Source organism: Balearica regulorum, chromosome 3 (assembly GCF_011004875.1).
Source record: "Balearica regulorum gibbericeps isolate bBalReg1 chromosome 3, bBalReg1.pri, whole genome shotgun sequence".
In the NCBI taxonomy this organism is placed as follows: Eukaryota; Metazoa; Chordata; class Aves; order Gruiformes; family Gruidae; genus Balearica; species Balearica regulorum.
This window is the reverse complement of record NC_046186.1, coordinates 60,971,557-60,996,549: the sequence shown is the minus strand read 5'-3', so window position 1 is coordinate 60,996,549 and position 24,993 is coordinate 60,971,557. Positions and strand designations below refer to the sequence as shown.

The following is a 24,993-nucleotide window of genomic DNA, read 5'->3' as shown; positions in this document are numbered from 1 at the left end:
CCAGAGGAGCATGGGTGCACAGCGACAAATGGGAACCCAAATTACAGTCTCCTGAGGAGCAAACATCTTGTCTGGTCTCCTTCCAGGTTTTTACCAGGAGACCCTCAGCCCTGTCACCCAGGTGTGAAACCCATCAAGATGAGCCATTGGGAGTAGCTCTCTGGATGACCTTTCAGGCTAAGGGGGTTACTGCCTAGGGGTGTGGGACATCTTATGGGATGTAGGAGAAGAGTTCTTTCGGGATTGCCCAGGATTTATTATGGAATAGTTAGGGGAGGAACCAAAGGCTGGAAAAGGAGGGACTTAGGTGATTTGGGGAGGAACAAGTGTGGAGAGGTGTGTTTTGGTATGAGAGAGAGTCTGGACCAGCAACTGGAGTGGGGCTGCAGCCTTAGGGGCTCATGTGTCCAGGTCCCAGCAACTGGGGAGACTGGGATCCAGGGACCAGCTACTGGGCAGACTGTCTGAGCCCAGCTACTGGAGGGACCTACCTTGTACCAGTGTATAAATATATATTCTCACTAGTGGGCCTCCAACCTACTCAGCCAGAGAGGGGAGCAGGATGAGACCGTTGGTGTTGTCTGTATTTGCATGTGCCTGTCTGTGATGTGTGGTGTATATGTATATATCTGTATATATGCGATGTATATGTATGGTCTCTGTGTGTGTGCTTACTGGGAATGCATCTTCAGCCCTGGGGCATGGAGCTGCAGCAGCCTTCCCTCTCTCAGAGCGTTTGATCCAGCACGATATATTTTCCTCTAACAGTAGCAGCAATTTTGCAGCCCACTCCTCAGTTATGTGGGTCTAGTCCTAAAGAGATTTTTTTTCATTGCTTCACTGTACTCATCAAAAATTCCCACTAAAACTAGTGGAGATGCCAGAATATCTTCAAAATGTAGGCTTGTGGTAATCAGCACGTTAAGCTTCTCAGCCGAAAGGCCAAATATTGATTTTTTAAATTTTTTTTAATACAGAAAATTAATCTTGGTTCTTAGACATACAACAGGGCCAGGGTGGAAAGTTTACATTGCTGCAATTGTGTTGTAGCTTCTCTCTGGATAAACAGAAGACTTCATTTTCAGTTCTATCAATCCCACACCATTCGCAAACAATAAAATTAATTTCTAGTTTGAATAAATAAAGCCTACTAAATTGGTTCCTTTGCCAATACTTTCAAGCTTTATATTGAACTTGTTCACAAAGCCAACAGTGTCAGTTAACAAAACAAAAGATGTTGTTTACTATTTTTGCTATTAATTAAGCCAGCTCCTTAGATAGAAGTAGCTCATTGGAGTTAATTATCTCTAAAAGATTCCAGTTTATTTGCAGTTTGCAAATCAGAAAGAATTATACTAATTTTTTGAGTTTAATTCTTTTAGTACTATGAACATTTTAGAGTTTGTGAGCTTTTAGCCTGCAATTCCAGAGGACAACTTTTCAGGAGCTGAAAGTCCCTAAAATTCCCCTCTTATTTAATCAATTATATTGAAAGCTCTTTTATATGATATTATCAGGAATGAGGGCATTGTTAAAATCAATCCAACAAATTTTGGAACGAATAATAGACTGGTGCATTCAAAGCACATTCCTGCTTCCACTTAATTCTCAGATTTCCCATCCCTCAAAATTTATCCATCTGCAACCGAGGTTAATGAAGGAAAGAACCAAATTGCTTTAATCCTCATGGAGGTAGAATCCAGACCTCGCACAATTCTACCTCCTTCCATATGGGAGTCAAGCTGTCATATTAAGGCTGTATAATGCATATATGATCAACACCCAACTGCATGGGCTGTCTTTCATAGGATGCAATTAAGCTATACTTGCTACAGTTGTAACATGTGATAAGTCAATACATTTTAGTGCGTTTTTCTTTTAAAAACGCATTTTCAGCAAGTTCCCTTCACTGCGTTGACAGACTCTTCCAGTCACTGCAGTAAAAGAACAAAAATAGTGGCCATTATTTATTTCTCCAAGCTCTTCTATCCTCGTCCACAACGTAAGTATAGTTCCTCCCTATCAGCAGATGGAGACAGAGTACGCATGTTTTGATGTCATCATCCTTCAGTTAAGAATTTCTCACCACACAACCTAGCCAGCATCCATTTGGTTGATCTTTGTATTTTCTTAAAGATTCCAGGAAAATGAATCAATATGCCTTGGGGCTTAGTCATTTACCCGATATTAAGACTTTTTTAGGGTTTTGGAATTACCTAAGAAATGTGATTCTGGGTCTAACTCTACTTCTTAAGGCACAGCATGCTGCAGAGCAGATAATTGGCATAACAACACAAGGCACCTGTTAACTGCCATGAGAGATAATTATGCAATATTGCTGTAGGATATAGTTCTTCAAATTGTTGTTAATTATTTTTGCAGTGCTACTTGACAGCATCGTAAATCGTAGGCTTAAATGGAAACATTCTTAAAAAACCCCGTAAGTAATAAGCTTAGGCAGCAAACTTAGCAGGAAGCTTTTATAAAAATTTTCTCCCAGTTCATTATTAGAAATTGACTTTTTGTTTTGGCCCAGGTAGCAAATAGGAACTAGGTATTGCCTGGGTAGTATTAAGTGCCATTATCAGTTACTTAAAAGAGATACTGCCCTATAGATGTATCCTTAATTTCGTTTTCAAAAGGTGTCTTTAATTATTCTCCATTCTGCAATTGTCTGCACTTATGCTTTTGTCACTGTCTCTTAAATCTTGTCCATCACATATGGGTACAGCCAAATGCCAAATAACAGTATTTATTAACTATTCTTAAACACGTGAGAGTAAGGTATCGATATCCTACCAAAGTAACTGTTTCCTGACTTTCTGTAAGGCAAACCAGCACAGACTCCAGGGATTCAAAAGTAATGGGTACTATTTTTCCTTATAGCTTTAATAAAAATCTGCAGTGTAATGCTTCAGAAAATAATCTGTATTTAAAAGTAGGGCTTGTTGAAACCAAAATAGATCATTTCTTTTAACCTCTATTAAAACTTGTCTTCCATCTCCCTCTGCTGAATAGAAGTTGTCATATTTCCTATAGTTGACCCAGTAAAAAAGAATTTGAAGGAAACAAGAAATACAAAAAGTGATTATTCCATTATCTGGGCATTTTGCTAACAGCAACACAACATCTTTTCTGTTAATATTCACTATTGAGTGATGTAGTTGGCATTTTGGGTCACACACAGTTTCTGCCATTCCCAATTTTGATTTGCTCCTGCTCACTGGGTTACCGCAATTCCAATCTTGAAGCAAGAATGCAACAGAAATATCATCCTTTCTCTTAGCGCATTTAAAGTTTTCAACTGTGCAATAGGAATTGGAGGAACCTCTTAGTCTCCCCAACAAATCCATGCCTACAGCTTCCATTATATTTCAGTCAAACTTGGTGACTTTGGTTCTGTCTTCAATCTTTGTCTGGTTAAATTGACTCTTTGTGAAGAAGTCAGTCAGTGAATGTAAACTCTTATTATGTTTAATAATGGTCTTAGATGAATGCAATCCATTACTCTTTCAATTATCTTGCTACTTAGAGTTACTGCAAAAGTTTTGTGAATTAATTTAATGTCATGGCTGTTTTCAGCTGATACTTCGGGGTAGATAGGATGCTCTTTGAATGAAACCTTTTGTTCCTTTTCAAATATTTTTTAATTACTAAAGCCAATATTTCTTCATTAATTTGCTACTTGTGACTATTACAACTGTTAAGCAAATTAATTTTTTTTTTTTAATTTTGTTTCACTCTATTCCTTTGACATCAGCTCTCAAAATAGGACTTAACTGATGCACAGATTTTTGTGCTAGCATTTTGCATAGGAAGGAATTTCACACAATACTACTAGTAATTTCCCCGACAGTATTCACAATCTGGAGCTGTCGAATCCATGAGCGAAAGCTCTTGTTTGCTGAGTGCACACTATATTTTCAAGCAGATTACATTTATTTTGTATTATTAAAAAGGCATAAAAAAACCATAATGAAACTTGCACATATTATGTTAGTGATAGCAAAAAGAAAAAAAGTTCATTCTTCGCTCAGTTTCAGAAGTGTTCCCTTGTATGATCTCCTTTTTCCAAATAACACAGCATACTGAATCACAATGTGTCTGTAAAAAAATCTGAATTCATTAAGGAACTGCTCAGTAGAAGTTGGATCTGCTCTAAAGCACACTAAATTTCATTCTACTGAAGGAACAAAGTATGGTACAGGAAAAGAAGAGTCAGAACATAAGTCTGGCATTTCTTAACCTAATTATACCTAATTTAATGGAATTATCCTTGATGTAATAAAGTAATAGTCAGAAGAAAAATGTTAGCAAAGAACATTGTGAAGAATGTAATATTCCATATCTATAGTCAATAGAATTAATGTTAGAAATTGTAAAACTAATTAAAAGTAGGAAGGTATATTAACCCCAAGGAACTATGATGAAATGAATGCTGAAAAAAAGCAGATAGAAGATAGAAAATAATATTAATAATATTGTCTCTAAATAGCTAAGTTATATTATAGGCATTCCTTGGCTGACTGTACATACGAAAGTACGAACATTAGATGAGCTAGTAGGATTTTCTCTTTGCTCCTCAGCGGCTTACAGTTAGCTCGCAGATGGCTTCTGTCTCAATGCAGTTTAATCCAATCAACTGGCCTCACTCTGTCCCATACTCACCTATAAGACTGGGTTTTTTGGGTGAAAACCAGCTGCTTCTTCCTGCTGATATTGGCACACGGAATATAGCAACAGCACTTCCTTTCACTCATCATGTGTCCATGGCTCTCAAGGTCAAAACTGCTGAAACCAAGGTAAAGGGAATTGAGTTTGTTTAGTGTTGTATGTCACCGGATAGCATTTAGAGCATTAGACAGCTACTGCGGGGCTTGGAAGAGCTGTTGCTTTCCTTCTTACAGAGCGTTCTTCAATGTTCTCTTCCTAACAAACAAAATTAAAAGGACACTTTATACTATAGTGCTGGTAGTGAGTACTGCAAAGTACATCCTATAAGAAAGATTTCAAAATATGTGATGTAGTTCCATTTATGAGATATAATTCTTGCAAGTGTCTAATAAAATCCTACATTTGATGATACCAGTGATTTCCTAAGATTCTTTCTTTAAATTGTTTTAACATATAATAAATGACCCTGTAGTTTTTAACTTGTGCTTTTTGCTTTGAAATACCTGAGGATTTAGAAAGGGAAAAAATAGTTTGAAAATAAAAAGTATTCTGAGATTTAAAAAATATATGTTTAAATTTCAGTGCAAAGGTCAAATAAAAAAAAAAGAAATAGAATGTGATACAACTGAAAAAATTTCAAAGTGTTTTCATTTTCATGTTACATGCATTTCCTTAGCTTACTCAACTGAGCAAAGTATGCTATACCTAATAATACATCACTGCATCCCTAAGACAGGGTCTAAGAATGTTTTGGGTACAAAGAGAAAAATCCTGGGCCTTTGACGCCAATGAAATTTTGTTGCTGACTTCAAGAGATGCTAGGAATTCTGTAATTAGAGGTCAACAGGTCATCAGCTCACAGCTGTCCTTCAGCTCTCTGATTTTCACTTCAGTCCTGTCTCACCACTTTTATTACAATACAGATCTACATCTAGAGCAGATGAGGCTTCAAGGAGGCAGGTGCTAGAAGAGGGGTAGCAGATAAAGGACCATTACAGGAAATGTGCATTTGCTCAGAGCTAGGGAATGAAAATGATTCCCACCAAAAATATGCTAAAGATTAAACTTCCAATGCTTAGAGATACTTTGAAGGGGACAGGAGGTATCATGGCTGCCAAACTTGCACGTGGCATTGTGGTCAATTGATATTACAGTGACCATGGTGTACACTGTGGAAAAGAAGGGATCATGTGGGTTATTTGGCCAATTTTCATTCAGAGTAAGTCTAAAGAGAGTGGAAATGGGAAAGCTGTTTAGCTCTCAGACCAAACTGGTTGAAGAGAGATTAACTGTTCTCAGTTTTTGCTTGGCTTTGTTTTGATGTAGGGAAAGAAGAAAAGAGTAAGACTGTCCTGGACATTTACTTATTGAGAAATACCAGTTTGCACAGGCATGATGGATTTTTCTCCTGTTGCATTAAAAACTAAATCTCCCTGATATCTCTCCTTGTGGGAGATAGATGCACTATTCAATATTTAGCACTTCACAATATTTAGCAATAGAAATATAAGTAAAATTCACAATATCCACACTTCTGTCAATGTCAGGTGGTTCCGTAAATACTTCATCTACCACACAACCACTCAGAGAACTAAGGCGAGAAGTGATCTGGATGAAGCTTCATCCAGAGAGGCATTTGGTTTTCCTTTGAAGGATCAATTATTTCCAAAGGCAGTTTGTTCCATTGGCTAATCGCCTCTAGAGTTAAAAATGTCCTTCACACATCTTTCAAATTTGTCTAGCTATAACTTGCAGCTGTTTACATCTTGTGGCTTTTCTGATAGATTAAAGAGCCCTTAAGTACTTGGTATTTTCTGCCTGCGAAGGTACTTATCCATCATAATCAAATCAGCCCTCAGAGATAAACAGATTGACCTCTTTAGGGCTGTAGTCCTAATAAAAGTCTAACAAAAAAACCCCACCAAAACATTTTTAGCTATATCAGCTCCCTTTTGTGGCTCTTCTCTGCACCTTCTTAATTTCTTAACTTATTTGAAAAATTGCTGGCGCCAGCCAAATTGGATGCCACTTTGTCATCCCAGTGCTGCGTTTAGAGGTAATACTTCTTCCTTATTTCTGTTCATATTCTCCTTCCTTAAAACTCAAAGCCTTAAGGGATTGTTTTGTGACACAATAATGCAAGAGAAGCTCGTAAAAATAAGCTAGTATGAGCTAATGCTCATCTACAGCCCTTCTCAGAGTCACTGCCTCCTAGAATAAGAGCTCCTTTTACCAGCATATAACAAACTAAATCAAAATGGAAATTGTCCTTTAGAGCTGACTTATGTTTTATATTTTTCACTGCAATCTTACCTGCCAACTGAGTTTAATTTAAAAATAGGGACTTAAAAAATATTCTATACCTTCTATTTTCTTTTTTTTCACTTTATTAATTTAGAATCACTTGTCAAGAACATTATTCAACTTTATCCTCAAAATCCACAGCAATGATAAAGGGACTCAATAACCAGTTTTGATAAAAAATCTTGAATAAAAGCAAATAAATTAAAAGAGCAAGTCTCTTTCAAACCTAGAAAAAATTGAGATGATTTTTGAAACTTTGCTGTATCTTATACATTTGGGTTTTGGTTTCATTCCTTTAGTCTTAGATGTTCTTCAAATAATTCCTCTTCCTTTTTTAGTTATGAATATGCAAATACTATTTCCCCTACCTCAGTCCCTGTAACGAACCTACGCACATGTGATTCCTTCTACCTTTCTTAGGGGTTGAGTCATGTTCCTCTAATAGTTGTTACCTATTTTTTCTAAAACTCATTCCAATTGTAAATAAGGTGTCACCTTTCAAAGAGATAAACACTGGCTTGTTTTGCATTGATATAATGTTTCACTATATGCAGTCCATAGTCTCTGCTTGCCATTCTGATACACTGAAAAATTGCATCCAGACCCCTTCATTTTACTGCTTCATTTATGCAGGGCCACTTTTTCATGGATTTACTTCTAAATCAACACCTGTATTTGGAATATTTCATCATCTTAGTCTTAATTTTTCCTTTTTAAATTTATTTTTGATCAACATAGACAAGAAGTCCTGTAAAACATCACAACTTCCAAACTCACTTGCTGTCAGCTCAATTCCATCTATCTCAGGGGAAATTCAGCATGGGATCTTACAGGGCACACAAAACCGTGCAGGCTTAGGGCCCATATTTACATGTCCAAGTGTATTTACTTAGTAACGGACTCACTATAGTAATTATGTTCCCCTTAGATTATTATTGTATATGGAGGTCTTACCAGAGGAGTCCGGTAAACACACGTTGCTAGTTCCAAATATTTGATAGCCAAAATGAAGGAAAGGCAAGAAAATTCTTAACTCATTACATGTCTTGCACCTGGACTAAGAATTTATACAACAGTCTACCCCTAAAACAGAAACTGGAATGCTTTAATAGCAAAAAGCAAAATGTAGCCACAGATACTTCCATTGTAAAGCATCATGTATCACAATATTAAAGACGGACAATATGGAACTGGTAGCAGTTCTCTCTACAGTCACTGTCTTTCTGATGACTGCTTTCTACCTATATTTTTTTGGAGGAAAGTAAAGAGCACAAGATGCAGAATGGAGGGGCTAGGCAGAGAAGAAAATGAGACAATAAAGAAGGAGCTGAGAGTTAAAAAATGCCCTTTGAAAGAGGAAAGATACAAAGAAGTTAAGAAAGAGGAAAGGAGAAATATGATGTGAAAAAGCACTAGCTAGAGTGAGAAAATACAAGACAATCTGGCATTGATAGAAAAGAAAAACTGATTTTACTGACCACTCTACTAACTGCAGTATACATCTTCAGTTTCAGGTTCTTAAGCAAGCATACAATATTGCCAAAGCAGTTGCTCAAGTTTGATGCACAGAGGTGTCTAGTCCTGATGTCCCATGTTTCCCTTTAGAAAAAATAAAAGCCCAAAGACACAACTGGAATGTCATTATATCGCCACAGAAAAACAGAAATTAAAGTGTTCTGCATTAACAAGACTATTTTTACCAAATGTATTAACCTTCAAAACATGATTTTACATTATACCTGTAGGAAAGAACACAAATCCTAGGGTCTGCATAATTCAGGAAGCCAACTTAGAAGACCAGAGATATGTGATCAGAGATATGTTCACTTGAAAGGATCTCAAGGCATTTTATGAACTTTATCAGGTGAAAGTTAAAAGGTTTTTCTCTGGCTGCATTGCTTCTGAAACTTCAGTTTAGAAATGAAGACAGTGAAATTAAATTAAATGAAAGAAATAACGATACCAAGGTATCTTAGGAAACATACATTCTTTGTATAATTCTGTATATAGTGTTTCCCTTTTCTTAAAGACACAGTATTTGATCATAAGACAGTGATTGTTTTATGAAATTCATATTTTTAGGGGTATTTTTTCAATTTGAAGTTGGAATTTATTTAGAATTAATTCACAAACAATTGAACTTTGAAAAATATTTTACAAATATGCCTCATTACTCATTTAAGTTGTCTACATCCTTACTTTTGGAAGTAAGCACTAGGGCGACATTTTCTAGAGGCTGGGAAACTTAAGAGTTACTGCTTCACAATTTTCTACATTTTATTTGTATACAGTTTCAACATACTTACAAGGATGGCATTTCTTTTAAGTTAAAAACTAGGCTAAAACTAGGGTAAAAACTAGTTAAGCATCTGGATCATCTTAAATTCTCAAGGTCTCCTGTGTAATACCAGTCAAGAAATGTGCTTCTCATTCTCTGAACACTTATAAATTCAATAAATAGGTGGTATACAATAAAATACGATAAAAATAAAGAACCATGCATTATAACCATACATTAGGATTTGAAATGTACCAAAGAGCTTTTTACAACTTTTACGTAATCTGCTACAACAAAAATTCTGTCTAAACATGGCATTAGGTTTTCCTCTTTTTCCCTGTTGCAGGTTGTTCTGGTGAACCTGTTGATATGCATGGTAGTTTTCTACACTGTGTACTATGTGGTCCTATCTGTGTGCTTCGCAGGATTCAAGTAAGATTTCTTTGTGTTTAGTCTAATATGACAACATACTACAACTGGATATAATGGGTAGGGCTATGACCCTGTAGAGGAGGCATCCGGACTGGAGGCATCCAGTCCCAGTTACCCCTGAACATATTATTTAAATTCAGTGGAATTGTTGTACCTGAACCTTTGTTCAAGCGCACAAATTGGCAAACAGAGACTTAAACAAAAACCAAAATGTTGGTTCTAATGCACTTCCTTCCACTTGCACCATGTAAATAAATGAACATAAGAGCAAAGATGACATTAAAAAAGGAAAAGAAAAATTTTATAGTTGATAAAAAAGACAAATTATATTCCCTTAGGAAGTTGATTAGCATGTATAGTGCCAGACATGTCTTAAATAAAAGTGGAGATCATGGACACTGTGTGCAAGTGCAAGACCATAACACGCAATGGAACATAGACAGCTTATAAAAGCCCAGAGTATTCCACTGAAATCATATTTAAAAGCACCAATAATAGAATCATATAATTATGGAATTGTTTGGGTTGGAAGGACCTTAAAGACCAACTCCCCTGCCATGGGCAGGGACACCCTCCAATAGACCACGTTGCCCAAAGCCCCATCCAATCTGGCCTTGAACACTTCCTGGAATGGGGCAGCCACAACCTCTCTGGAAAACCTGTTCCAGTGCCTCACCTCTCTCACAGTAAAGAATTTTTTTCTTATATCTAATCTAAATCGACCCTCCTTCAGCTTAAGGCCATTATCCCTTGTCCTGTCACTACAATAATAATCACAACTATAATCACTAAGGCTTCATTGAAAAGCTCTGGTTAAATTTATTCTTTCTGTTTCCACAGGATTAAAATGTTGGATGGTTTGGCACCTTTTGATTTTAAGACAAATCCCTCATGGATTAACCCATATTATTTAGGTAACTGAAATTTGTTTCTCTCTTTTTTTTCCCAGCTAAGAAAATAGATTATATCTGGATGTAAACCTGTCTTCCTTATGGGTGGTATTTTAAACCTGGTTTAGTAATACTAATGATTTCTGTATTTTAAGTACACTGCATTTAAACGCTTATTCATCTTCCCTGCACTTTTCATTTCTGTTTTTCTACTTAACATTCAAGTGATTGTTAGGCTTTTCCTTGAGATGTTCTTCTGATCTTGCATCATATGAAGAAAACGTGCTGCTTTGGCAGGATGTTTCATTTTCATTGCAGAACAATTACCTATTCTCTGTAAAGTTCCTCCACAAAGTTGTTAAATTTAATTTTCATACTGCAGCAAATTTCTCATGACCGTATTGGATTCAGGTCTGAATAACAAGTCACATTCAATTAATGAAAATCTTGCTTTGGTAATGTCAGAATACAGTGAGCAGTAAAATTTCAGGGTTTGATTGTAGCTCAATCCCTAAACACATCTTTATATATCATAGAATCATAGAATGGTTTGGGTTGGAAGGGATCTCAAAGATCATCTAGTTCCAACCCCCCCCTGCCATGGGCAGGGACACCCTCCCACGTTGCCCAAAGCCCCATCCAACCTGGTCTTAAACACTTCCAGGGAGGGGGCAGCCACAGCTTCTCTGGGCAACCTGTTCCAGTGCCTCACCACCCTCACAGTGAAGAATTTCTTTCTAACATCTAATCTAAATCGACCCTCCTTCAGCTTAAACCCATTACCCCTTGTCCTGTCACTACATTCCCTCATAAACAGTCCCTCACCATCTTTCCTGTAGGTGCCTTCAGGTACTGTGTCCTGGTTTCAGCTGAGAGGGTTCATTTTCTTCACAGTAGCTAGCACGGGGCTATGCTTTGGATTTGTGCTGGAAACAGTGTTGATAATACAGAGATGTGTTTGTTCTATGGACCTGTTGTTGTTGAGCAGTGCTCACACAGAGCCAAGGCCTTTTCTGCCTCTCGCACTGCCTTGCCAGTGGGACGGCTGGGGGTGCACAAGGAGTTGGGGGGGGACACAGATGGGACAGGTGACCCAAACTAGCCAAAGGGGGTATTCCTTACCACGTGATGTCATGATCAGTATAAAAGGGGGGCTAGTTGGGGATGGGCGGCAGCAGCTCCAGGACACGTGGCTCGGGGACGGTCTGGTTTCAGGACAGGTCTGAGCGTGCGGTCTGAGTTGTGCGGTCCTTGGGTGAGAAACTGCATTGGGTATCACCAGTTTTGTATACTCTGTTAAGTACTGTTTTGGTTTTTTCCCTTTTCCCCTCTCCCTTTGCTATCCCAGTAAGTCGTCCTTACACCAACCCACCAGGTCTTGCCTTTTCCTTCCCATTCTCCTCTCCATCCTGCCGGGGGCAGGGGAGAAGGAGGAGGGGGGAATGAGCGAAGAGTGGCTGCATGGTGCTCAGCTGCTGGTTGGGGCTAAACCACGACACACGGGAAGGCTGCAATTAGATATCCCCGGAGCCTTCTCTTCTCCAGGCTGAACAATCCCAACTCTCTCAGCCTGTCCTCACAGGAGAGGTGCTCCAGCCCTCTGATCAGCTTTGTGGCCCTCCTCTGGACTCCAACAGCTCCATGTCTCTCCTGTACTGGGGCCCCCAGAGCTGGACGCAGTACTCCAGGTGGGGTCTCACGAGAGCAGAGTAGAGGGGCAGAACAACCTGTTGGTCACACTTCTTTGGATGCAGCCCAGGACACGGTTGGCTTTCTGGGCTGCAAGCCCAGAAAAGCCTAATACAAATTTCTGCATCTTTCTCTGAAGCTCTTAAAATATATTATTTTTCCTAAACTGGCATTCATGTCATGCATACATGAAATTTTACCAGATTTGTAATCTATTTTACAAAGGCAAACCACATCATCTGTCAGTAAAGTAAGTAAAGCTCAAAAGTAAAATGGTTAGTTCAGCAGGTTAAAAAGAGTAATAAAAACGCGTGGATATTTTTACAGTGTCAATACTGATTTCAGTTGAAAAAAGGGCATTTCAGTTGTAGCAATGGAAAAGAAAATTAAATCATATTCTATTAGAACTACTTTTCAAGGCCCTAATGTAATTACTGTATCTCGACATGATTTTTTTCCCAAAAATTATATCAGCTAGTTTGATGCAGCATGTTTATATGCCAAAACCAGCAACTCTGTTATGCAACTGGTTAGTAGTCTACTCTCTTTTCTGTCCACCCGACGAAATAACATGCAATAGCAAAACATAACAGGCTCTGTTTAAAGTCTGTGGGCACAGCAACAGAACAAAGGTCTCTGAATGATGTTGCAAATGAGAATTAGTTTGCTCAAGAATCTCACTCATGCCGGTTATAAACAGAATTATGTCATTTAAAGATAACCTCAAAATAAAAATGGAAGTCATCTCAGAACTAAGGTATCATTGCTCGCCCAGTTTTGCAAAAAGGTTTACAAAGCATCTGTCTACACTAAGTATACTTTATAAATGATCAAATTGTTGGCATAATTTAAAGGGAAATCATGAAATATAATGAACTAAAAATACTGAAATGGATTGGCGGAGTTTACATTTTTGAAGTGTTATTTCCCATTTTCCTAACTACATGTGTTTTTCTAGTTTTCTTTTCTCATTTTTTAGGTATTTTTAAACTGCTGGGTGAAAGATCTGTATTACAGTAGGATCTAATTGACTCTCTAAGAAAAGAATAAAACTGAAAGGCACAAAATACTTCCAAATACATAAATTAGAGTGAAAAAATAACAATGGTCTCTCTCTACTCTCAGCTACAGTAATCTTAGGTATTACATTACTGCAACAGTAAAAAAAATAAGTCATTCCATTAAAAATTTGACTTTTATATGCGTGTGTACTTAAAAAGAAGAACAAAATGCATTTAGATGGAAAATTATATTAATTACAAATGCACAGTTATGGCTTGTTGAATGGCAATTCAGGACTGCAGCTAGAAGAGCCATCACGCATTTTCCATCCAACCCCCTGCTAATAGCAGGTAGCCACCAAGCATAAAGTCAAACTTTGCCCTAAAAGTGATTATTTTTGATCTCATTACATGTAGTAGCAAGTAAACAAGCTGACAGCTAAGCAGCACTCCATTGCTGTGTCAAAGGATACAGCTCATCAAATACCAGAGGAGGTTCCTCTCCCTTCCCAGGGCAGCTGCTCCGTGCCTTTCTGTGTGTCGTCCTGCCCACGGCGGACGCGCGGCTTGCCCACGCCATTACTTTTGCTGAGCTGCGCCCCGCGTTGGGAAGATGGTGGCTGCAGATGCAGGCTGGTGGCACGGGCACGGCACGGCACAGCGTGGCTCGAGGGACAGAAATGCACCGTATCATCATCAAGAGAAGGAATTTTCTTGATCTGATGACTTTCATAGTCTCTTTTGGCAGCATAGTTTAGTTACTATCACTTTGCCGGTAATCCCATTCGTGGTTTAACACAACACAGAGCTAGCTGCTGAATGTCAGGCTCGGTGACACCACGGAGCTGTGGCAGCCTTGCTGTCAGCGCTGAGAAAAGCCAGGCTCCTGCTTGTACCTACCATGGGATCCATATGGATGGATGGCCTCTGCTCACCTTGTAGGCTCTCTGCTCTATCTCCCCTTGCATGTCTTGTCTTTAAATTGTTCTGATATGGGTATATATATACACACATATCAGAGATATATATACACACCCACACACATATATATACACATATAAACATATATATATATATGTATCTATTTTTGATGTGATGAAGTGCACAGGGAGAAGGCTATGAAGTTTCTTACCAAACATAACTCCTTAACCACACAATTCTGTTTTGGATGGGAAAAATTTGATGGATGTCAGTATCAACCAAATCTATTTGGTGCCATATGCAAAGGCTGTGGATGGTCTCTAAGTAGAATTTCGCCACCATTTCTTCTCCAGGCTATGTGAACTGGCCATAATCCTGTTAATCTTCATGTTTTTCCATAAAATATATAACATTTTTAAGTCTATAGGCAAATCAGGACAACCCAGGCAGATGTCCGTGGCAAAATTAGAAAAGAACTTTATAATGAAAACATTAGTGTAATGTTCGATCTTGTAAAAACATAATTTGCCTATCTCAGACATTTTAACTTCCTATTGCTGTTATTTTGAATATTAAAAAAAAAAGCCTGTCAAAACTGTGTTTGGTGTACATTTCCTATTTTCATTTCCAGTTCTTGTGATATCATTGGAAATAACTTTCTTCATTTGTGGTCTGCTGTTTGCCCTGGTTGTGGAAGAATGGGTTTGGGATTATGCTGTAACAGTTACTATTATTCATATCATCATAACTTCAGTTGGTAAGTAGGTTTACTGCTAAATATATGCATAGCATCACAAATTGACGGACCAATGAACTATGATTCATCTACTTTATAACTGGATGATCTTTATCATTTTTCCTTAAAGCTAAATAAATACATATCTCTAATTTCCATCCATTTGACTCATGCATGTATTTAAAACCTGCCATTTAAAACTCAATTCTGTTTTTGTTGCAGAACTTTAAAACACTGTTTTTAATAAAAAATTCAGAGTTTTGGTTTGTAATCTAACCGTTCATATCAAACAGATCCGGCCCAGATACAAGTTCAGCATCTGGGAGGTATGTTTTTCTCTAAACCAAGAAATTAATAGCTGTCCATGTCCTGACACTTTAAAATCTACTCATTAACACTTCAGCTCTAGTTCAGAGTAAAAATGAGGCTTGCTTCAGCAAAGCCAATTCAAGGTTTTTAAGGTAGATCATTTGAACTAAATCTTACTGAGGAAAATAAAACATTTTACCATTGAAGCATATTTTTTTTCCTTAAACTCTTCCCCTCAAAGGAAAGAAAAGGAAAAGAATTGGCTGCTGTAAACAAGACTCATCATCACTTTTTGCCAGTACTTGGTAACCTGCTCCCTCTTCTCATGCTGTTTAGGAAATACATTTTAACCCCATCCTTGCCAGAGCCCATTTGGGGATTCTTTTCTCCTATAACAATAAGCTTAGTATTTTTATTATAGAATTTAGAAATAGGAAAAATATCACTGACAAATTAGGACTCCCTCCTACATAATAATTCATCTTCCATTTTCCAGTGCTTTGTCTGTTTGTCTTTTAGCACTTTATACAGACAGGGGTTCCCTACTTCCCATGATAAGTTAAGCCAGAGACCAACAAAGACTTCATCTTAAAAAATTAAGCATAATTTCTCATCTACTGCATTTGATTTCCTGGAATTTAAACTACTGTTACTCCTTATGAATAACTTCTGTATTTAAATCAAGGAATTTACAAAAACTGCAATAAACCCTGCTTTGTATATAATTTATGCAGGAAGGTATCATCTATCATAATTTTAGATGATGCATTTTGATGTCCAAAGAGCCCTAGATTTGTTATTCTTTCTTTCAGATGGCCGACCAAAGCTCTGCTGGCTGACTCTGAGCTGCCAGCATATGCAGTGAGCCTCCCAGCTCCCTTTGCTACCTCTGCAGCCCTGTCAGCTTTTTTTAGGGGGGCAATAGCGGGTCATATAATGGCCGTGCAGTTGATCATACAGTGGGGATGTGGGTCAGCTTGTGTGAGGCAAGGACAAGTGCCTGAGAGGGGAGAGAGCATGCTGTGCAACGGTGCTGCCTCGCAGTGTGCAGCCCCAGCCTGTCTTTCATGCGCTGCATCACCCATTAAACTGAAAATGTCAAGCAGCTTAATTTATCTGGATTGCAGCAATATGTAGGCACTCTACCACGGGATCGGTGTCTCTGTTGTACTAAACTGTGTGCAGGTAAGTAATAAAAAAGGCATTTCTTCCGCAGAGAGTCTAAGAGCTCTGTTTAGTACATACTTATTAGGTTTAAGACTTGCCTTCCAGTGGGATCGCTCACCGGGCTAAGCTTAAGGGTATGACCAAGTATCTGAATGATCGGGACCTAAATATGTTTGCAATTTCAATAAATGTGAAGTGTATAATTCATGAAACATAACTAAGCAGACCCTTGATAACATAATGTAATGTTTGCATGTCCCAATTGTTATTGTTTAAAAATTTACATTTCTCCATTTCTTCTCCCTGCAGTTATGTCTGAATTCCCCCTGATGCTACACTGGTGGCTGGCATTAGGTATAATTACATTCTTTAAAGTTTAAATTGTTAGACTCTGTGTAGAAAATTAGTATTTACAGTATGAATTGTTTCTGTTAAATGCCTGTTGTCTCACTAATTTGAGAATTGTTGACATTTAAAGAAGAAGTATATGCTTTTCATTTATACTTCTTTTAATGACACAGGCAAGTAATGCTGGGCTAACGTTTGCCTCGCCTTAAAATATCTTCTGTTTTAAGACCAGAATGTACTCAGCTTATGTTAATCTTGCTAACAAACAGCAGATACACTCATGTTCTTGAAATAAATCATGATTAAGTCCTGACTAATCAAACTATCTCACTTAATTCAGGTGTCAAAAAGACAGTTGTCCAAACTAGTCTTCCTTGGTACCCTTTATAATCAATGGAAAGAAACAGGCACTTTCAGAGGCAATTTTTACAAACATTATGCACCAGTAGTTATGATAGATGAGATAAATCCCAGTCATCACATTTCCTTAGAGTGAATGGCAATCCTACATTTCTGAATGTTTAATTTTCTGTAAAATTAAAAGCATAGCTTTGCACTAGAATATATTATCTTGAAAAATAGTTAAGGGAAAAAGGACTAGCTTCTGTTCTTCTTTCTTATATGATGGATAACAAGGATCGACAGCTGCAGTAAATTTCTAAATGATGGGGACAGGCAAGTTAATTCCCTGTCCTGCAACTGGTTCTGCATCAGCAGCTGCTGGGGCTGATATCTTTGTAGGTGGTTAAAGCCTTGGGCAAAATGTTTAAGTAGATAGGCCATTTTTAAAAAATTGAAGATAAAAAGAATGTCTGTTTAAAGTTTTATCATAACATTTGTATTCCACTATAAAAATTAATGTAAAACAGTCATATATTTTCTTTCAGGATCTGGAGTAATTTCAATGATTTGTGGAGGACAGATTTTGGCATACTGCTTGTTCAAAGACAACTTCATTTACCCAATTCTAGATGATTTTTGAAAAGGCAAATTAGAACTTGCCTTCATATTTATGTGAATTCTATGGTTTAATTAACAACACAATTAAAATCAAGTTAGCAACTGTCTAATTGTAAGGCTAATATTCAGCTTACTAAACCTCTTGTATCTTACATTTATTTGCAATGTCAATGTCATCACTTTTAGATGTTGTATGTAATCACTTTTAGCTTTTGTATGTACAATTTCCATGGAACAAATAATTAGATACACTGTCTCTTTTTCAAAAACAAACCGTAAGGAGGATGAGAGCAATGATGCAGCACTTTCACAAAGTCTTACAAGGAAAAGGGAAAAAACAGATTTGAATTTAAAGTTTTCAGGGTGCTTGTTATCTATTGTATTTTATGAAATGCTGACTGTGATTTAGGCTGGAGTCTGACCTCTCACAAGCACTGCAAAACTTTGAAGTCACCGTATCTGGCATAAATCACTGCAGGCTTCAAGCAGTCTTCTCTGGCAAACCCCTGGCAAAGAAGAATCCATGAACAGCACACAGCTCTGCATCTCTGCCCATCTTAAAGCTCTCACCTAGAAGCTGCCCAAGATAACAGCAGGCACACGTACAAGCCCCAATGTTTGGCTGACCCCCTTGCTTCCAGGGATGCTACAGACAAATGCCTTCTACAGTAGCTTCAGGCTATTCTGTCTTTCGCTAATGATCCATTTATGGTCTGGCTGTGCTGGAATGAGGAAAGGCAAATGCTAACGATGGGCACTTTTTTACATATCTCTTTCTCTCTCGCCCAGCTGCCTGTGGCCAACACCAAAGTGTGAGTCTATGGGTAGTAGTAATTACAAAACAACAAACAAACCACAGTAGTGGCTTTGAATAACTCTTTATCTCTTTAACTATAATAAAGTTGTAACAGCAAAATTGCTAGGAGGCAACTTCATCTTAAATACGATACCGGTGATTGGATTTCAACTGCAGTTTGCTTAGAAGAGCAAGACTGTATTGCTGTTTGCACAGGAGTGCTAAATGTTGCATTTGCCTTAATCTTACTCAACAGATAATGCCTCTGAAGAATCTGTCCCCTGTTGATCTAATCAAACATCTTAAAATTTACTGCAAGTTCTACAATTTTCAATTAAATTTCAATACTGAAAGTACATATATGGTGAGAAGCATGTTTCAAAGAGTACCAAAAGCATGAGCTTGTCTCTCATGAGTGACATATATGTACATCATTTTAGAGACAAACCAGGTATGTAAATCCATAGCATTGAATAGATGTAGACTGTACAAGTTGTTCAGCATAATACACTGTGTACTGGTCAGCAGAGAGAATCCGGAGAGTGAATTAACTGACCCGCACTTATCACTAGTCTGAACCATGGACCACTTTTAGTTTGATGGATTTGTATCTCCATAAACATTAGTGTGCAGATAACCGACTGGTATTTTGTGTCTGAAAAACATTTGCACATTTCTTCCAGATTTGTTTCAGTTCAGAACTATAAAAATGGATGGGAAGGAAGTACTGTCTAATGTAAATTCATACCTCTGTCCTCATCCTCACACAGTTCGTGTGTGTAGGTAGTGTGCCATGTGGCAGAACATGAGTGGATTAGATATAAAGTTAATCCACGAGTGGAAAAAGTTTCTATTTTTAACCTGACAGGATTTTCCTCTACGCGTGTCAGCCCAGCTGCAGCATGTAGTAGCTCTGTTGCCCAGTCTTGACATTTTTAACTTTTGTTTTCTATTTAAAATCTTAAATCCCCAGCAAGAGATACCTTCAGACTAATATGAAGAGTGCTTTAGACTCAGGATTTCTCCAAAGCATGTACACCTAGGCCAGTGCTAGAAAAACAATCATCACAGCAAGAACTCTATCGAGGATTAAAAGCCTTAGTCCAGCTATTAAAGAGTCATTAGCTTTTTGCATTACTTTCAGATATGGAATGGTGAGACAATTTCAACACTTATTTATTTCATCTTTTCCATCACTTTTATGTTGAGCACCAATGATAAATATTACACATAATGTTTAAAGTATAGACAAAGTTCATATTATACAATAAATATTCATCATGTAAGCAGTATAAGATATATCTGTGTGCGCATTGCTTGGTTAGAACCCTTCAGAGGTAATATCTAATCCTGTGTGATTTCTGATACACCAAAACAGTACTTTTGAATATGACAAACCTGGCTGTTTCTGGAACAATAAAAGGTGACCCCTTGGAGCAATTTGCATGTGACTAATTGATAACAGTCAAGACGCAGGTGGGAAAGAAGAGCTGCTGGAGGAAAAGAAGGGCATTGTTGTATATGTTTCACAACAGATCTGCCAAAGACTACGAGAAAAGACCGCTACAGAAAACAGAAGGAAAACAGAGAAAACAGCAACAGGGACATGTGTTTGAAAAAAAGGCACAATTAAAGAAAGAAATGAGCAGGCAGAAATGGACAAGATCAGTGAAAGACAAAAAAATCTGCAGACTGAACTTGTAGCACCGGTCTCACGACATGAGACTTGGATGCCACTTGGATGCCACAATCTGTTTTTCTGCTGAGGTATACATGACTCTAGGAAAGGTGGCTTCCACATCCATAGTTACGACTATAATCTGTGATACTATTCCTGCTGCTCCTGCCCCAGGATTTTCAGAATTCTTTACTCTCTGACTCAGCCAGGCACAGGAATATTGTCTAATTTAGTTGGTGTGGGCTTGGTGTTATTTAACCCCTTGTGATACAATCTAGTAGTCACGAGTTTGCGCAGGTATCAGTGGGGGTGTAGACAGTCTAGAAAACATTACAAGCAGATGGAGACTTTATCCACTTCTATGCAGAGTTTGCAAGGAAGAAGGTTAGAAGTTGCAAACATTAGGTACAGAAATCAATGGAACAGTACACAAATGGCATACCTTAATAATACCATACTTAGAGTCATTTTAAGAATTTATTTTCAGAGGCAAGAAACTCCTTTTCATCATATCCAGCCACCTACTGAGACAGATTATAGTTCTCCTCAATGCAGCCCTCTCTCTAAATGGCTCTGCATTCATTCTTGTTCCAAATGGTGAAATGTCTTACTCATAACAAAGAACATGAGTGAAATGTGGTTTTTTTGAGACTCTAAGCGTATATTCCTAGGCTAATAGCACTGCCTTCAATGTAATGTCAAAGTGTAAACCAATTCAAAAAGTTGTTCCGGGACCAACAAACTAACTCAAATGTATAAAAACCATCAAATGTCAAACTATGGAGTACAGACAATGTAAAGATTTTTAGTTGGCATTTTTGTAAAAATATAGGTTTAAATACTTATAATTTCCTAGTGAAGTAAAGAGCTGGTTATTCAAACTAAGCCCATCATTTTCCCACCTCTGTAAATTGCTTGATCAACATTTCCATCTCTTTTGTATTCAAACACAAAAAAAGCAAGCAAAACAAAACCCCACAGTACTCATTTTTTCTGTATTCCTAAAGATACCAACAACTGCTGCACCAATAAATACAGAAAACACAGTATAACACTAGATCATCATCAGTGGGTAGATGAGTCACCTGACTGCAGTCTCCCACATTGGATATTCATGCACAGGATTCCTGTGGCCCATAGTCTCATGACTAGAAATATCCATCGTGACCGAGTGAGGTTTGGTAAACAGGGAAAAGACGTGAAAGCCTTACACAATCTTCCTTCCATCCTCTGGTATGTATGTTGTCACACCGTAAAGTTAGATCCTTGTTAATCTCCACAGGTATTTAAAGCTTTATTTAAATATTTTGTATCTTCCAAATGTGGCTTACTGAGAATATTTCTTTCTTGGCTTAAGATCCTGTGTAATGATCCATCTGCTCAGTAATGGCTAATACTCTAATCTCTCCTTTTTGTGAGCTAATCACAGCCCCAGACAGCATGTACTCTCTCACTAGATGTCACCGAGGATAAAGGTCTTAGGAATGGCTATAAAATTTGATGATGTAATTAATACCTTTTAGTATTGGCTTTAAACCTTTTAGTGTGAGGCTACGATTTTAAGATGCAGCCCCATGTCCCAACCTCTCCTTTGCTCAGGGAGAATGATACGAATCCTTTTAGAGCAGTGGATCCCCCTTCAGACACACCAGGATAATTATGCCCGTGTTGTAGGGCAGGCATGGTCTGTGATGGACTTACATCCTACTCCATCCATTCTCCAGTTCAGGGGACCAAATGAATACCTTGCAGTGGTCTCCCAGTTCATACACTCAGGTTTCCTCTGCAAATAAGGGTAAAAGAAGGGAAAGATGTGTGCTTGGATGTCCTCATGACATGAAGTTGTAGCACGGCATTGGCTTGGACTGGGGATCTGGGAAGCAACACTACAACAGCAACTATGGACAACCAAAACCTGAGGAAAGGCCTTGGCCCCAATCTTTTAAGGTTGCCTACCCCTAGAAAACAGCTGCAATAGAATACAAGGATGGTGGTTGAAACTGGAGCCTGTAAGAAATATGCAAAGGTACTTTCAGTTTCCTGCTGTCTTTGTCCTAAATCAAAGATAGTCACAGCCTGGCCATTACTGTTCTGTATTTTCCAGTGAAAATCAATCCTTATATGAGATCATTTGCTATGGATTTGCAGTGTGATTTGTAAACAAAGGGTCCACTTCTGCTTCCCAACAGCAAAGATCCCATTATTGCTATTGGAGCAATACTCTGTCACAAAGGATCACTTATATGTGAGACCCTGTCTCAGAGCAATCATGCCACCAGATTTTCAGCAGCAAAAGGCGAAGTCTTTAAATAAAACATGGGTGATGGCAAAATGCTCAAATACATTAAGTATTACCAATTTCCTAGCAGTCTTCAGACACCTTTGCACTGAAATGACATCTACATCAGCTTTCAAAGTACACTTAAAAAGTACTTCACTTCATAAACCTTGATGAGGGTCCACACAAAGTTGTACCTTTAAAAAGGACCAAAAAAGATCAATATCATTGATCTCCCATATGGTATTAACTGCCAAAATATTGCAGATTTTAGGCAAATTACATGGGCAAATTCAACAGTAAATCATACGTATACAAATTTGAATTTAGCATTTAAAACTAAGCGGAATTCTAAGGATTTGTTTTAACATTACTTCACTGGAAAATTATAGTGAATCCTACAAAAGTGGGGAATATTCCTTAGTACAGTTCCAGGAAAGAGAAGGGCAGGCAGCAAGTGGCAAAGGCGGAGAGAAAAGGGTGTTTCAAGAATGTAGCTGCTTCAGTACCCAGGAAGAATGAGAGAGAACTTGTTGGATATGAACCAACTTACCTAGCTGGAAGCAATTTTCCATTTTAATGGGAGATGTGCTGGTAACTAGGTCCTAGTAAAATTTGTCAGTACATCATTTATACACAAAAATTCATTTCAAGACAGCCAAACCCATCTGTGAACACAGTTAATCGTGTTTTGCTTAAAAAAGAAAAAAGGGGAAGAGTGTCAGTGCCTGTTCATTTCAGTCCCATTAGGTCTCAGTTCAAATTAGAATCACAAGGGTACCAACAAGAAGAGAACGAGAGGGCTGCAATGACAGTGGATACGTTCAGATCTAAAGCAGAAAACTCTCTAGATCGAATTCATCAGTCAATTATTTGGCATGCCATATTTCCCAGCAGCTTTTTAAGCATGCAACCCTTGCTTTACAAAGAAATTTTATTTCCTGAACATTTGCCATTGAAACATTTAAAGAAAAATGCAAGTTGTAATTGAAAAGCAACTACTGTTTTCCATTGTCAGGAACAACATTGAGTCTTCAGGTTTTGAGTGAATATAATCAGTTTTGATTAAAAACAAAATTGTATTGAACTGAAATTTTGTCACAAAAATCTGCTTAGACCAGAAGGTATTTTTATTGAAAAAAATATTTTTTCCCAAACTATAATGTTTCATACCTTATTTGTTGTATATATTTTTAGAATGTGTTATGTATCACTAGATAACATTTGCAGACTGTTCCAGTTGCCGAGGTAACTGTTATTTTAATGATCAGTGGAGAGGTTCATTATGTAAAACATTATGTTAATTTCAAACACAGAAAATTGATGTCTTGCTGTTACCTTGAAGCTACACTACCCCCCCCCCCCACACACACACAAAGTGCCTTTTTCCCTGAAAATGAATGGTATGGCTAAATGCTTGAGTATCCTTTTCATACTGATTCAGGTTGTTTTGGAAGCAAATAAGGCAAAAATGACACCTAACAAACAACTAATGACAGATGAACAAATCTCAAACCACCATAGTTTGTACAGAAATAGTATAGGAAAAATTGTTCCACATATCCTTAACTAATATACATGGATGGTTGGTGGAAATTTTAGGAAGGCACATATCTGTCTCTAACTTAATTTTTAACTTTGAAATATATTATTGCTTTGTTAAGGAAAGCAAATCATAAAACACATCTAAGTAATGTTTATGATCAAGTATGCATAAGTATTGTCCATGACACAGATCAAGTGACATTGAGCTATTGCTACTTTCACTAGATTATATATCTACTAGATTATACCAGCAGTACAAATGCCATGCATTTATGATTTTATTGCAATTGTAGCTGCTCTTTCTGCGGCTGCAGTGAGAACCTTGCTGATGTTAGTAGTTCACAGTGCATTTCTGATGCTTTCTCCATCAAAAAAAAAAATCTGCACATTTCAAAATTATCAAAACTAAGTCTCACACAAATTCCAGGGCTCATAATGGCAACTGCTACTATAGCACACCAGCCTCACAAATGCAATTTGTCTCAGACTACCAAACGCAACTGAGTTTTGTCACCAGAATCTTTTGCCTCTTCTCTGGAGTTCTGCCTACAGATTGTGTTAAATTATGAACGCTTAATTCTCTAGGTGGAACTGGATGCTTTTATGTATTAGAACGTGATATACTCAAGACATCTGATAGCTCCCGTATTCTCCTGACACTTCATCGTAATCATCTGATCTGTTTGAGAGTCAATGAACTCTTCTGACAACACTCAAAGTGCATTTTGATGGAGACTATATTTATACGGACCATACCTCTTCACTCCACGGAGCTTATTTGAATCCTTTCCCAAGGATTTCCTCTGCAGGCAAAGCTCTGACTTCAAAAGGCAATAGCTCAAATTCTTTAGCCATTATCACACCTGGTCTTCGATTTCAACCTTGCTACCCTGACTTTTCTGACATGCTGAGGTTTGCTGATTTGTATGCATCCCAATGAGGACTACGAGCCAAAAATGTAAGACTGTGAAAAAATAGAATTGTATT

At 37.7% G+C, this 24,993-nt stretch overlaps 1 protein-coding gene across 1 annotated transcript; it reads left to right on the top strand.

Moving 5' to 3' along the window:
• The first annotated feature begins 4,769 nt into the window (after positions 1-4,769).
• TMEM244 (transmembrane protein 244) lies at positions 4,770-17,731 on the top strand. Its single transcript, XM_075750066.1, has 6 exons — positions 4,770-4,802; positions 9,603-9,688; positions 10,529-10,602; positions 14,821-14,946; positions 16,711-16,755; positions 17,637-17,731. The coding sequence occupies exons 1-6, from the start codon at positions 4,770-4,772 to the stop codon at positions 17,729-17,731; spliced, it is 459 nt and encodes a 152-aa protein (XP_075606181.1).
• Positions 17,732-24,993: the final 7,262 nt, after the last annotated feature.

What these genes read in the sequence shown, in the direction of transcription:
- TMEM244 (XM_075750066.1), top strand. Translation starts at nt 4,770, where the DNA reads ATGGCTCTCAAGGTCAAAACTGCTGAAACCAAG. An exon ending in GTGTGCTTCGCAGGATTCAA is followed by an intron (nt 9,689 to 10,528) that starts GTAAGATTTCTT and finishes CTGTTTCCACAG; the next exon opens with GATTAAAATGTTGGATGGTT. An exon ending in ACACTGGTGGCTGGCATTAG is followed by an intron (nt 16,756 to 17,636) that starts GTATAATTACAT and finishes ATTTTCTTTCAG; the next exon opens with GATCTGGAGTAATTTCAATG.